The 14,028-nt window shown below is 34.2% G+C and overlaps 1 protein-coding gene and 1 long non-coding RNA gene across 2 annotated transcripts in view; one reads left to right on the forward strand and one right to left on the reverse strand.

Moving 5' to 3' along the window:
• Positions 1-14,028, reverse strand: part of LOC107641335 (lupeol synthase) — a 41,469-nt gene that overhangs the window by 24,725 nt on the left and 2,716 nt on the right. The window contains exons 3-4 of the mRNA XM_016344831.2: positions 13,895-13,984; positions 13,507-13,704 (exon numbers count right to left, since the gene is read on the reverse strand). Coding sequence (XP_016200317.1) covers positions 13,507-13,704; positions 13,895-13,984 — 288 coding nt within the window. The remainder of the gene's footprint in view (positions 1-13,506; positions 13,705-13,894; positions 13,985-14,028) is intronic.
• LOC110262622 lies at positions 6,055-7,213 on the forward strand. Its single transcript, XR_002347498.1, has 2 exons — positions 6,055-6,696; positions 6,731-7,213. It is a non-coding gene; the product is annotated as an uncharacterized LOC110262622 (long non-coding RNA).

A 14,028-nucleotide genomic window follows, 5' to 3' on the forward strand; every position in this document is an offset into this window, starting at 1 on the left:
GCGTCGGTCACCACCAACAACATTCAAATACTACGTGGACTCCTTGCGCGACGTTGGTCGCTCTATCGTCGCCGTTTCATCGTTCCCACCATTTCTGCCATCGCTGTCGCCGCTGCTCCCTGTGTTGCCGGAGCTGCCTCCTTTTTCCCTCCAGGTATGTTGTCCTCCTCTTTCTTCCTATTATTTATTTTCAATTTATTTAAAAAAAAGACCTTAATTCAGTTCTGTCAATTGGTCACCGCCGCCGCCACTTTGCCATTCGTGCTACCACCATGTCAACAAAGTCCTCTGCACCACCACTATCTCCTGATAACTCACTAATTAGTTTTGGATAGTTAAACGTCAAACCCTAATTTATCTAATTTTAATTTGTTGTGTATTAAAAAAATTTACAATTAGGATGTTTGTATTAGATATTTAATTGTTTTTCAGATTTAGTTAATGTATTAGTTTAGATTTAGGATTTTTTTTTAAAATTTGTTTTGATTTAGGGTTTTGTTAATTCTGTTTTGATGGTTTTGTGTTTGAAATTTTTTTTTATGATTTTGATTTTGAATTTTATTTTCATGATTCCATGTTTATTATTCTGATTTGTAATTCTATTTTTATTATTTTGTTTCAAATTCTATGATAATTATGAAGTTTGATATTAGTTCAAGTGAGAACATTAGCGACACAGAAGCTAAGGAGCAATATAATATGGTGTTGCTCATCCGAGTGAATCTGCAAGAGTAAGATCCCCAATTGCATTGTTTTGATTTTTGGTCTGATGTTGTTTGAGTTAATTATTTTCTGAGTTAATTTATTGAGTTGTTAATTGTCTGAGTTAATCTTAACTTATTTATTTTCTGAGTTAATTATTGAATTATTATTTATTGTTGTTAATTTTCTAAGTTTATTATTATTTGAGTTAATTAGTTGATTGTTGTTAATTATCTAAGTTAATCTTAACTTATTTATTTTCTAAGTTAATTATTGACTTATTGTTTATTATTGTTGATTTTCTAAGTTTATTATTATTTGAGTTAATTAGTTTATTGTTGTTAATTATTTGAGTTAATCTTAACTTGTTTATTTTTTAAGTTCTTGTTTATTTTTTAAGTTAATTATGGACTTATTGTTTATTGTTGTTATTTTTTTAAGTTTATTATTATTTGAGTTAATTATTTTTGGAGTTAATTAATTGATTATTGTTAATTGTCTGAGTTAATCTTATCTTGTTTATTTTCTAAGTTAATTATTGACTTATTATTTATTGTTGTTAATTTTCTAAGTTTGTTATTATCTGAGTTAATTATTTTTGGAGTTAATTAGTTGATTGTTGTTAATTGTCTGAGTTAATCTTAACTTGTTCATTTTCTATTTAATTATTCACTTATTGTTTATTGTTGTTAATTTTTTAAATTTATTATTGTAACGACCCAGCTTCTAGCACGTCATGACCAATGCTAGCCGCTAGGCGCTACTACACGGCTTTTCTTAGAGACTCTAGACTTTATATTAAATATATACATATGAGCCTGTAGCGCTAATCGAGATCACGTGTCAGATATATAGATATAAGAAAATAGATAATAGTTAAATAGATAATATATACATGAAGCATAGAAAATACATAAAACATAGTAATATCATGCATATATGCCCTAAGCCTCATTTAGTACATCATAATTCACACCGGCTTACGTCGTTGTTTATTCATGAAAATATTTACAGACTCCATATACTAACAGGCCTCACTCACAAGAGTCACCCTAGTCAGGGACCTATTCTAACTTATTTATATAGGTATTTACAAAAGCACATATCCCTCTTAAAGTCTATACAAAGCAAGGGCAAAGACAACTACTACTACTGCTACTATTATAACTACTGCTGGTCATCGATCCCTGGTAGCTGAAGAAACACGGAAGTATTGTGTGGAAGTAAGAGAAGTCACTCTGACCCTCTGATAATGCTACTGGTGCGTGCTCGCTAGTCCCAAGGCTGGAAACTCAAAGAAGATCTCGCCAGTTTGCATCTGCGGAATGGGGAAGTAAGGGGTGAGAACCTAAGGTTTTCAGCATGGTACTACACAAGAAAACTATGGGTTCCGCAGCCTAAGTCTAAGACTTCGCGCAGTTAGGTTGGTAAGTCACACAAACAAGTACAAGCACAAGTATATAGCAGAATAGTAAACAAACACAAAGTACAGGAAGCAGAGACAAAATACAATTACACGTACAAGTAAGCAACCACAAACATAGATAATGCCGCAACCAAGTATGATGCATGTCTAGTTCCATGCAGGCCATGAGCTCATCCGTCGGTTGACTACCCGCAACCTGACGTTACCTAGGAACTAGTCCTAGATATGGTTTCTCAATTGCGTCCGTCCGTGTATACGTGTCGATGTGGTTAAGCATACCACCAGTCCGTGACAACAGGCAATCGTCGCAACGCTTGATGCCATAATATACGCACAAAGGAGAAACATAGTTTTAGCAATCAGTGGGTAAATACCCGCCTCCAAACAACCTCTAGCACCTTGGGGTTTACAGTTCTTTTTTCGCGGCACATCTCAATAAACTTTATCTCTAAGAGACTTCTTTGCCCTTCTTTTTAAATAAAATTTGTGCCCGATTCTTTCTTAAAATATCTCAGCCTTGTCACATTTTACCATTTTGTTCTTGGAATTTTTGTACATTTTCAATTTTACCCTTTTTGTACATAACTTCGTTTTTCTAGTTTTCTTTAGGCTTTTATTGACACTTTCACCACTAGTGTACTTCACCATTTTACCCTCATATTTTTTCTAAAAGACCTTCTTACCCTTCATTAAATTAATTAGTATTTTTTAATTTTGATTTTATGCCTAAAATTACTAATATGTCCCTAAATACTCTAGTTTATTATTTAACTTGATTTAGCGTCAAAATGTTACCGGATTAATCCTAATATTTTTATATAACCAAATTATCCATAATACTTTTAATTAATGTCAATTCTATACTTAGGGACCTAAAAGATCATTTCACCTTTTATTAATTTATTTACTTATTCTATTTACCACTTTTTACCGTTTTATTTCTAACTTTTACTAAAGCTTTTATTTAGACCCGAAACTTTATTATAATTATAATTATAATTTTGACTCAAATAATTTATATAATTACTATCTTACCCCTAATGATACTAAGTTCATAATTTTATTCATTTTTCATTTAAATTATATTTTTAACTCTCTTTTTACCCAAAAATGACCATAACACCCTTTTTACTTTTATACCTTTTTTTCATAGGATTAAAAATAATTTTTTTAACCTCTTTTTAACCCTTATACACGTGACTGTCATGATCATTTAGTGGCTGAATTTTCAGGGGTGCAGTTTTTCATTTTTATCCACTTTTAGTGACTTTTAAGGCTTGAAACTTAAACCCCAAGTGCTCCATTAATTTTTTACTGTCCCATACATTTTCCAGAGGCAAAAAAGCTTCAAATATTATTCAAATAACAGTCTAAAAATAGAGAAGTATCACTGAATTTTCAGAATTAAGAATCAAGGACAAAATCACTACAAAGTGGCTCATATGAACACCAAAATCAAGCACAAACATACTCTAACTAATCCTAACCCTTACCTCTTATGTAATTTAGTTAGTAAACCTTTCTCACACTAGAAAATGTGCATACAAAGGCAGAAACACAGCTGGTGGTGGTGAATTTCATTTTTGGGCCTAAAGTGTCAAAAAACGTCAAAATTCAACCACAGTGAGCTCGAAAATCCTTAACTCCTTAGGCGTGCTCCATGGGTGCTTCAAGATGATTTCTCTATACATAGAGAAGAGTAAGGATTCATCATTATTAATATTTATTTTTAAAATAAAAAGAAAAGGAGAAAGAACAAGAGTTTGCTTAGCCGAATTCGGTATAAACGCAAAGATTGACGAAAACGGACAAGAGTTTGTGCTTGTATGGTTTGAGTCCTTGAAGAACACTTGAAGAATAGTGTATGAATGGTGAGATAAAAGGCTGAAAATGCAGGTAATGTGTGCAGAATTTTCTCTCTTTCTCTCTCAAGAATTTGGTCAAAAGAGTGCAAAAATGTGTAAGGTGTTTTATGAATTTTGTGGCAAATACTTCCTTAAATAAAAAATCAAAGTCTAGTGAATTTATGATGGTAAAAGGGGCTGGAATTTTTGTGGTCAAGGTCTGAGCTTCAATGAATAAGGGGCGTGAAAACGAGGAAGCTTGGTCAGCGCTTACGTGTCGAGCTTATCCACGGTTAACCACAGTTAGTTACTCGAGGTTAAAAGCACATCAGAGAGGGTTGAAAGGCTGAGATAGTCTCGTCCCAGAGGCTGAGAAGGAGATACAAGTTACTTTGATGCCAAGTAAGAAGATTTGGGGTCTCTAGGAGTCGTTTGCAGAATACTAGTCAGAAATTTGGTTCGGATAACTTTTACCGTGCTATAAAATAATTAATGGCTAATATTTATTCTTAAAGGAGTAAATCATGAATGGATGTCTAATATAAATTTTGAGGCACATTTAGTTGGGTAAAAATTATTTTGACCACTAATTCCGAGGTTTTCGGTTACTAGAGGTTTTCTCGACACACGCAAAACCGTCACTAAAAGTGAATTTCCATCTCAAAAAGTCTCTAGTGAGGAAAATAAACCAATGAAAAGCTAATATTTATTATTTACTAGTCAAACTTGACTTAGGGGGATTAATTACCCTCATAAAGTCAATTTTGACCATATTAATGGCCTTTTTCTTAATTTTTTATACCATTGGGCCAGCCTCACTATTTCTTATTAGGTCGTGGTTCAAAATTTTGTAAAATAAATTTAAAATAGCCAAAAAAAGTCTGTTTACTGAAAATTGGATTCTTACAATTATTATTTGAGTTAATTATTTTATGAGTTAATTGGTGTTTTCTGATTTATTAGTGTAGAAATGATTGAATTTAAATATTTAAAATTTAAGTTTACCGTTGTATTTACCGTCGATTAAATTCACTAGTAGTTATTAATTTAAATATTAATTAATAATTTATTACCATCGGATTTATTGAAAAAAAATATGGCAATAAGAATTACCAGCGAAAATTTTCCAACGATAATTAGTAGTGGACGAAAAAATCTGCCAATAAACAATTACTGAAAAGATTTATACCGTCGGATTTATTCTGACGGTACATATTAGCGGATTTTTTTTTGATAAATCCGCCAGTATCCAACAAATTTTTTGTAGTGCTTGCTCTCTCTCGATTTGCTGCGTCAATGACGACGACAGCACTCAATCCCATCAACGTTGTCCTTTTTCCTCCTCTCGTCTTCCTCTTCCTTCTCTTATTCACTTTCTTTGCTTCTCTCTTCTTTTCTTTTCTTTTGAATGTGTGTGAGATAGAAGAAGAACATTAGAATCAGAAGAAGAAAGAATGGGTAGTTTGATGGAGATGGTGATAGAGTTAGTGATGTGAGGATAAAATAGTCAAACGGATAATTTTAAAAATAATTTTAACATTGAGAATTATTTTGAATAAAAATAAAAAGGTTAAGGATGATTTTAATTTTGTCCCAAACCTTAAAAACTAAAATAATACATATCATATTTTTTTAGTTATCTTCTTAACTAGTAAGTAAAATAGTTTTACACAATCATCAACTTGAGATTATGTTGATGAATTACAAAGCCGTTGAGTTAAATTGGCATCAATAATTTCTTTTAAGAATAGATTGGTGTCAATTTTAAAATTGTTCTTGCGTGAATTGACTGGATATAGCTCGTCTTCTTGGTAGCCAATTCCGAGCTTTACATCCAGAGAGTATATCTTGGTGTGGAAAGAACAAAAGGGGAGGGTACTTGCAAAAGGCACTCCGATGCTTAAGTCAGTTCAATGTATATTCGTATGAATTGTCCAAAGATAATATGCCTTACCTTTTTTATATGTGAGGCGAGGTATTAACAGTTATCACTATAGCAAATATGGAGGATAGTGGCGGTTAATTGGCGGCTATTTATCAAATAGCCACAAATTGGCAAGATAGGAATGGTTATCCAAGCGGTTTGCGTTTCAGCTACAAAAGGAACCAAGATAACAGCAGTTATCTTCCCAACTGTCGCAAATCAAATCAAGAAGAGAGCCAAAAGCCCTAAGTGCCCCGTCACTCACTCGACAAAGTTCAGAGCTCTAAAGTCTGAATGACTCCCCTTTCTCCAACCCTTGCTTCTCTTGGACCACCAACGCAACGCCACCATCGATCATCACCTCCAGTGTCTCTGTTAGAACCACAGAACCACCACCGTCATCTTCTTCTTCTTCTCCCCTTATTTCTTCTTCTTCTCCCACCTTTGCCGAACAACCCCCGTGAAAATCCTTTCTCTCTTTCTCTTCCCCTGTCTCCTGCCTTCTTTGTCTCGCCGCTGGCTACCATTCAGCACTGCCGTGACCATCTTCTTCTCCTCCTTACAATCTCGCACTGTGGCTCTCTCGCTCGCCCCTGCCTCCCTCATTTCTAGTCGCAGAATCAGAACAGAGCCACTTCAGTTCCAGAGAGTTACGGAGCAGCGGCTGGTCACTGCCACTGCATCCCTTTCTCCTATGCTCTTGCTCTGTTCTTTGACTCAGGTTCTTAGATCACCTTTTCTTCTATGTTTTAGTTAATTTAGGATTAGTTATATGTTGATTCTAGTGTTAATTTGATTTGGTTAAGATTATTTGCTATTGTTAGTTGAGTTTAGGTTAGAATTAGGATTTTCTGATTAGAATTAGTGTTAGTTTATACATAGTTAAACATGCTGTTAAAAGCTTCTTGAGTTTGGATTTCAATTTGTTTGGATTGATTAACTGATACTTTGCTGAGTCACTATGAAATGCTGCTGATTTTTCATGTCATTGGTTCTGAATTTTGAATTGGTGTTGCAAAGAATACTTGTTAGTGCTATTTTATGTTGTTTATACTTTTGCATGCCAAGTGTTGGACAATATGCCAAGTGTTTTGAATATGTTTTAAAGTTCTATGCAGATATGATCTATGATAAGGACACTATGGATGGCAATGTTTGATCCATTTAGTGCACCCAACCTAATGAGATATGGCTTGGTTGTTGTTGTATTGTTCTGGCTAGAGAAAATTTTGTTTCTTGGTATATAACTCTATAGTGTATTATTGCTACTAGCATTATCTCTTTTGTTTGTACTAACAGCTAACTCCATATTTTATTGCGAAAAATTGCATCATCTTGTGGTTTTGATATGCAAAAAAATATCAGATATGTATGCTAAAAAATATCAGATATGAATTACCAGATATGTACTTCCTCAGTCCTCATTTCTTCTAATTTGCGAATTTTCTTGCTCAGCGTATATTTCCGGTGACAATTGTAACATACAAACAATGCAAGCAGCATCTCTATCTCAAACGTTCATCATAAATAAAACTCCACAGGTTATTCATCTTCTTCTATTCTGAGAGAAGTCAGTAATCGTAGTTTGTTTATTTTTAAAATACATATTTTGTGGCAGCTGCAGGTGGCCAGATGCAAGCATAGAGTAGATGAGTTCATAATCCCCACCATGAATTTTACACATCTGCCTCCTTCATGGAAGCTTAGACATGCTGTAACAAAAAGGCACTGCTGCTTTCTTTATTTCAAATTGCGTCATTATTTGTGCGAGTTCAAATTGCTTAAATTCATTCATATTAAATTTGGAATGTTCAGGGAACACGTTAGATATCTTCCTAATGCTGCCGTTTTATCAGGTGCTAGTCTTCCTTAGCTCAAACCATGCTCATTTTAATCGAAACTCTTGATTTTTATGAAAATAATTTCTCTTGGACTTTGGTTTTTCTTGTTGTAGATGCTGAAATTACTTCTGCATAGTTTGAAGAGTTCTCTGTCTCTGTTGGTGACATCAGTGATTTTAAATAACTAAAGGTACATACAGGCACAACCTCTAATTGAAATAAGTTTAAATGATCAGAGAAGGAATATGCAGGGCCAACAGGGTAGAATCATGAAATAATTGTTTAGATATATGTACAATATGATAATTACATTATTCAATAATAAGCATATGCAAGCTCATGATTTTGCTCAAAAGCATAGTGTGTGTTTGGATAAGTCTTTTGACAAAAAGATGGAATTCAGGAGCACATACAATTTTTTGTTGTATTCTTTTACACGTTTAGTAATGTGCAATTGGTTGTTAAATTGTCCCACACATGTAATTTCTAGGGTTGCATAGTCATGGTTTCCTTATGCCTGTAAATTTTAAATGGTGAATGATTCTTTTAAATTCTTCTGTTCAAATAAGCATAAAGGTATCTGGAAGCAAAACTCAACAGATCTTTGATGCTGTCTTTGGGAAAATGGTTGCAGCACAACCAATTCCGTGATTCCGAAGAGTAAAAGGAGGTGAAGTATTTGTCGACTTATATATCAGATATGTTAGTATATTATAAGTAGATTTATCAAACTGGCTAAGTATGCTAACTGCCAAGTGAGTAACATCAAAAGGAATCTTGCACTGACTTAGTTATGAACATGTATATGTAGCTTATATTGTGAATTTTTTTGAATCTGCATGCTTCTGGGTTTTCGTCCTAGTATTTCTTATTATCTTGCTTTATGTTAGATAAGATAAGTAAGCTATTTTTTATGTTGTATTACGGTGTTATTTGTAATCAATCTTAATTTTTTGTGTTGTGACAAGTTTGTCAACAATATGAATTTTATAATGATAAAAAGCTTGGAAAACCTATTAAGTTCAATGCGTTGTTGACTACATATGAAGTAGTTTTGAAAGACAAGGTTGTTCTCTCCAAGATCAGATGGAGTTATCTGATGGTAGATGAGGCTCATAGACTAAAAAATAGTGAGGTGCAGCGATATACAACACTTTCAAAGATGATTCTCATTTACTATTATTGTTTCTGTTGCTGGTAGAATTTTCTTGTATATGCTTCAGTCAAATAATACATGATCTTTTAGATTCTATATTATTATGCAACTTTTTCTTAATATTGTTTATTCAGTGTTCTTTAATACTAATATCTCAAGTATAATAAAAAAAATTGTATAGAGAATAGGTTATAGTAAAGAAAAATGGCGTAAACTATTGTAATTATTAAATTTTTTTATAAGTCCAAGTATGAAATTACGGCGGTTCAAAATTGTCTGATTTGCTACGATTGTGCCAGCAGTTTGTTAGAACCGCCGCAAAATCAAATCTCCACCCCCTAACTCGCAACGCTTCTGGAACCGTTGGTATGTCGTTTTGCGGCGGTTTAAAACTGACACAAATCCATCAAAAAACTGCCGCTATTTAGCGTGTCTCTTGTAGTATATGCTTTTAGTAATCATTTTCATTGAAGAATAGTAATACCATATCAGGACGTTATGATATTTGTTATGGTGTTCGAATCTAAATTATAACATTTGGACGAGTTATAGCGCATGGAGTCGAGTTATAACGTGCGAAACCAATTTATAGCTTTTTAATTGGATTATAACAGCCATATCACTGCCCCAAGCTTGGCCTGACGATATTTTAATAAAGCAGGTTGAGCTTTTGATGAGTCTCGCCGAGTGTGATGATTATGGAGCCCCTGGTTCAACATACTTTATTAAAAATAAGAATTTAAAAGAAACAATAAATGATTAAAAGAATAAGCTGTTAAATAAAGAGAGAGAAACATTTAATGGCATTAAAATAATGGTTTAGCTTTCCCATTTACCAATGTCATATGTACCGTTGATTTGACTGATGGCAACGGTCATGATTGTGTAGTTGGAAATCAATCAGTTTGTTAGTGTTGGGTGTAATTATGTATTTGGAATCCAAATGGTTTTGGTAAATATAACTTTGCTTGTATCAAAAACATTGGGAAATGTATTGATAAGGACATGAGTAAAAGATGTACGTATATGATTCTATTCTTGCTATTTTATTTTGCTTTCTTCTTCTACATTTGTTTTTTGGTTTTGTGAAGAATGGGTATTGACAAAGATAAAAAGACATAGATTGATTGGTCGAATGAGTGGGTGAGTAAAGACGTGAAAATATGGGGTTCGTTGTTTGTTGATAGTGAGAGTGTTAGTGAAATAGATGCCACAAAGATAGTGAGGGTAGGATCTAGAGTCTGTTTGGATTTGCTACCGTGTTCTAGGTCTGACCATGTATTTCAAAGGGGAAATGGTTGTGAATTCTTTTACATGGATAGTTTTGAGTTGGATGAATTGTGGGTTAAGCTTCCATTTACAAACTTTCAGTGCAATATTTTGAATCAACTGAACTGTGCCCCGTCGTAGCTTCACCCTAATTAATGGGTGGGCATTTTTGCGATGTTTCGAGATTTTGATGGGGTTTTTGGATGAAAAGTATTCATTGGAGTTGTTCTTCTATATGTTTCAGGCAAAAGAGGTTTGGAAGGGGCTTGGGTGAACTTGAATAGCACACCGGGTTTTTCTGTGTTTAAGTTATATAAGTCATCGTTCAAAGACTTCAAATTAAAGACATGTATTTGAAAGTCAGAAGTGCCGAGGATGCTTTTCCGTTTTACTTGGATGAGAATTTAGGGGAGAAGTTTCCTCTGTGGTGGTGTCCTGAGCCACAACATATTTTGGGCTTTGAAAAGATTAGTCGGAGGAATGAGTGTTTTATTGAATGTTTGGTGGAAGTTGTTGACAAGAAGAATCTAATATCGGTTTTTGACTTACTTCCATGGGAAGAGGATAAGCAAGCTGTAATAAGTTATTTGGGGTAAGTTTGGTAAATATGATTAGGCAGTCATAGCTTTTAATGCCAAGAATTGTGTTGATTGTTTGTTTGTTTTTGTACCAGGTGGAAAGTATCCTAGGGTTTTCGCTGCTAGTTTGAGAGCTCGGTTTAAGAGCAAAAATGTGGAAAAGGAGGGTTCGTCATCAAACCCGGACAAGGGAGTTAGGGAAGGTGAGGTGAACCAACCTCAGCCAAGGCCGAAAGAAAATCATATTCAAGAAAAGAAAATCAGATTTTATTGATATTGATTTATCCGCTGAGAAGGGTAAAGAGATACCTTTGGAGGAGATTACTGCTTTTATGGAGAATCAGAAGAAACTTCATAGTTTTGTCGATGATGTCAATGGATCTTCTGTTTGGGGAAAAGATTTCCCTTTTATGGTTGTGACTGATGAGGTCTGTCAATCGTCGACCGATGTGGCCTTGGCAAATGAAGTTGGAGACATCGCCATTGATCAGTATATGCAGGTATGACTTGTTTTTCTTTTTGTTTGATGTTGGTTTGATTGTGCATAAGTGTGTGTTGTTTTTTTAGGTGCTTGGTTTGCATTTGACTAGCTTTGGTTGGAGCCAAGAAGTTAAGCATAAAAAGCTGTTAGGGAAGATTAAAGAACCGAGCAAGTTGAGGGACGAATTGGCTTTGAAGAAGAATTTAATTTCGGATCTAGAGGGTAAGCTTTTGAAAAAGGAAGAAGAATTGGAGGTGATGAAGGATAATTATGAAAAGGAGGCTGAATTATTGAAAAAGAAAGAAAGCAATCTGTCTAGTATGAAGGATCAAGTAATCGAGGTTACTGTGAAATTAAAGGAGTTGGAGAAAATAAGGAAACAGAAATATTGGATTTGTTTGTTGAGGGTTTTGAGCATGCTGTGCTGCAAGTGAAATTTTTGGAACCTGACTATGATTTTTCTCAGATGGAGCCAGGGAAAATTGTTCAGGATGGCGCTTTAGTAGATGATGATGAAAGAGCCGAGGGAAATGAGAATCTTGGATAGTGAATTTGCCTCGTTAAAACCTCTCCAACCAAAACCTTTTTGGAAAAAATCTTGTGAGTAGGAAAAAGAGTACAAGTCTAACCCTGACTTTTAACTATAATAAAGCTTTAAAGAGAAATATTCCAAGTGTTGCGTAAAATGACACCGTTTAAAGATTGCAAACGATATGCACCATTTCCTAGGATTTCAATAACTCGGAAAGGACCTTTTCAATTTGTGGCTAGTTTCCATGTGCTGGAGGTCGCCTAACTTGTTAAGTTTTCCTTAGTACCAAATCGTTGACTTGAAAAGATCGGGGGTGCACTTTTTGGTCGTATCGTCGGGTTATATGCTCTTGCATAACTCGGTGTCAGAGGGTTGCTATTCTCGGATTTCTTCTATAGTGTCTAAGTCAATTTGCCGAGCAGTATCTTGTAATTGTTGATTGATAATTTGAGTTCGGAGGGATGACTGAGAGATCTCCACATGGATCATGGCTTCAGACCCATACACCAGTCGGAAGGGTGTTTCCTTGGTTGTTGAGTGGATAGTAGTATTGTAACCTCATATGATTTCTGGTATGAGCTCGGTCCAGAATCTTTTAGCGTTGTCTAATTTTTTTTGTAAAGCATATAGAATGACCTTGTTGACTGCTTCTGCTAATCCATTTGTTTGCAGGTGTTCCACTGAAGAGAAGTGTTGTGCTATTTTTAGGTTCTACAAAAAAGATGTAACTTTTGATCGGCAAACTGGCGACCATTGTCAGTGATAATATGTCGAGGTATGCCAAATCTACATATGATATACTTCCAGACAAAAGAGATCATTTGTTGAGATGTTATCTTAGCTAGGGGTTTTGCTTCAATCCACTTTGAGAAATAATCGATATCGACGATTAAAAATTTTACCTATCCTGGTGCCAGAGGAAAAGGGCTGAGGATATCAAACCCCTATTGATAAAATAGCCAGCTTACCTCGGAATAATGTAATAACTCGGTTGGAATATGTGTTATCGGAGAGTGTTTTTGACAATTAAGGAAAGCTTTCACTTTGGCATTGCAATTTTGTTGTAAGGTCAACCAGAAAAATTCAGCATGAATTATTTTGGAGGATAGACTCCGAGCTCCGACATGGGTTCAACAAATGCCTTCATGTGCCTCTTTTATAACTAGGTTGGCTTCCAACTTGGAGAGACATTTTAACAAAGTACGAGAAAAATCTTGTTTATATAAAAGATTATAAATAAAATGAAGAAAGACGCCTGTCGTCGGAATTTCCGAACATTTTCAATACCTTGGGGAATGTTCCTATTCTTGAGATATTCTATATAAGGCCGTCGCCAATCCTCTTTCTGAGTGACACTTAAAATCTAAGTTAGATCGATACTTAGTTTAAGTAAAGTAATTATGCTTTTAGCAATCATTTTTATTGAAGAATAATAATACCATATCAAGACGTTATGATATTTGTTATGGTGTTCAAATCTAAATTATAACGTTTGGACAAATTATAACGCATGAAGCCAAGTTATAACCTGCGAAGCCGATTTATAGCTTTTTAACAGCCATATCAAAAATGTTAAGACTAAAAAGTATAAACATTTACTCATGAATTATTATTTGTAGTTTGAAAATTGAATATACTTTTTGTTTCTGAAATTTTATTATCTCGGAACCACAACAAAAGTTAAAAATCAATCAAGTATAATCCAAATAACAATAAATAAATAAATAAATAATAACAAGTATAATGTATTTACCGAAACCCAGAACTTTCCCCAGGATGTAATAGTCACTAATCCACCATGGTCAAGGATCCACTTTCTGGCTCTGGCCATTGGCATGTCTTGATGATCTTCAAGTTTTTCTCCAAGTATTCTCAATGCAATGTAACTCAATGCTGATCCAAACATTGTGCTGTGACCCACAATATGGGTTCCCCACCCACCATCTTCATTCTGTCTCATGAGAATAATTACTCAAACCAATAATTACCCACCTACCGTCTTCGTTCTGTTTCATGATTGTGGCAACCAACAATTATATATTGGTTGGTCTTTTCACTTATAACCAAATTAAGTAGTGGACAGATATATTTATTTATTGAAAAGAAAAAGATTCTCTGTGAAGTGAAAAAAATGTACCTACCTGGTGATTATACAAATATCGAATAATTTCTTTCTTGTGTTCTGGTCCTATAACTTCATCAAGGGATCCTGTAATATATAATGTCATTATCTGCAGTAATTAACAACAATGTTTAACATCAATAAGTATTTCGG

Source organism: Arachis ipaensis, chromosome B05, assembly GCF_000816755.2.
Source record: "Arachis ipaensis cultivar K30076 chromosome B05, Araip1.1, whole genome shotgun sequence".
Classification (NCBI taxonomy): domain Eukaryota; kingdom Viridiplantae; phylum Streptophyta; class Magnoliopsida; order Fabales; family Fabaceae; genus Arachis; species Arachis ipaensis.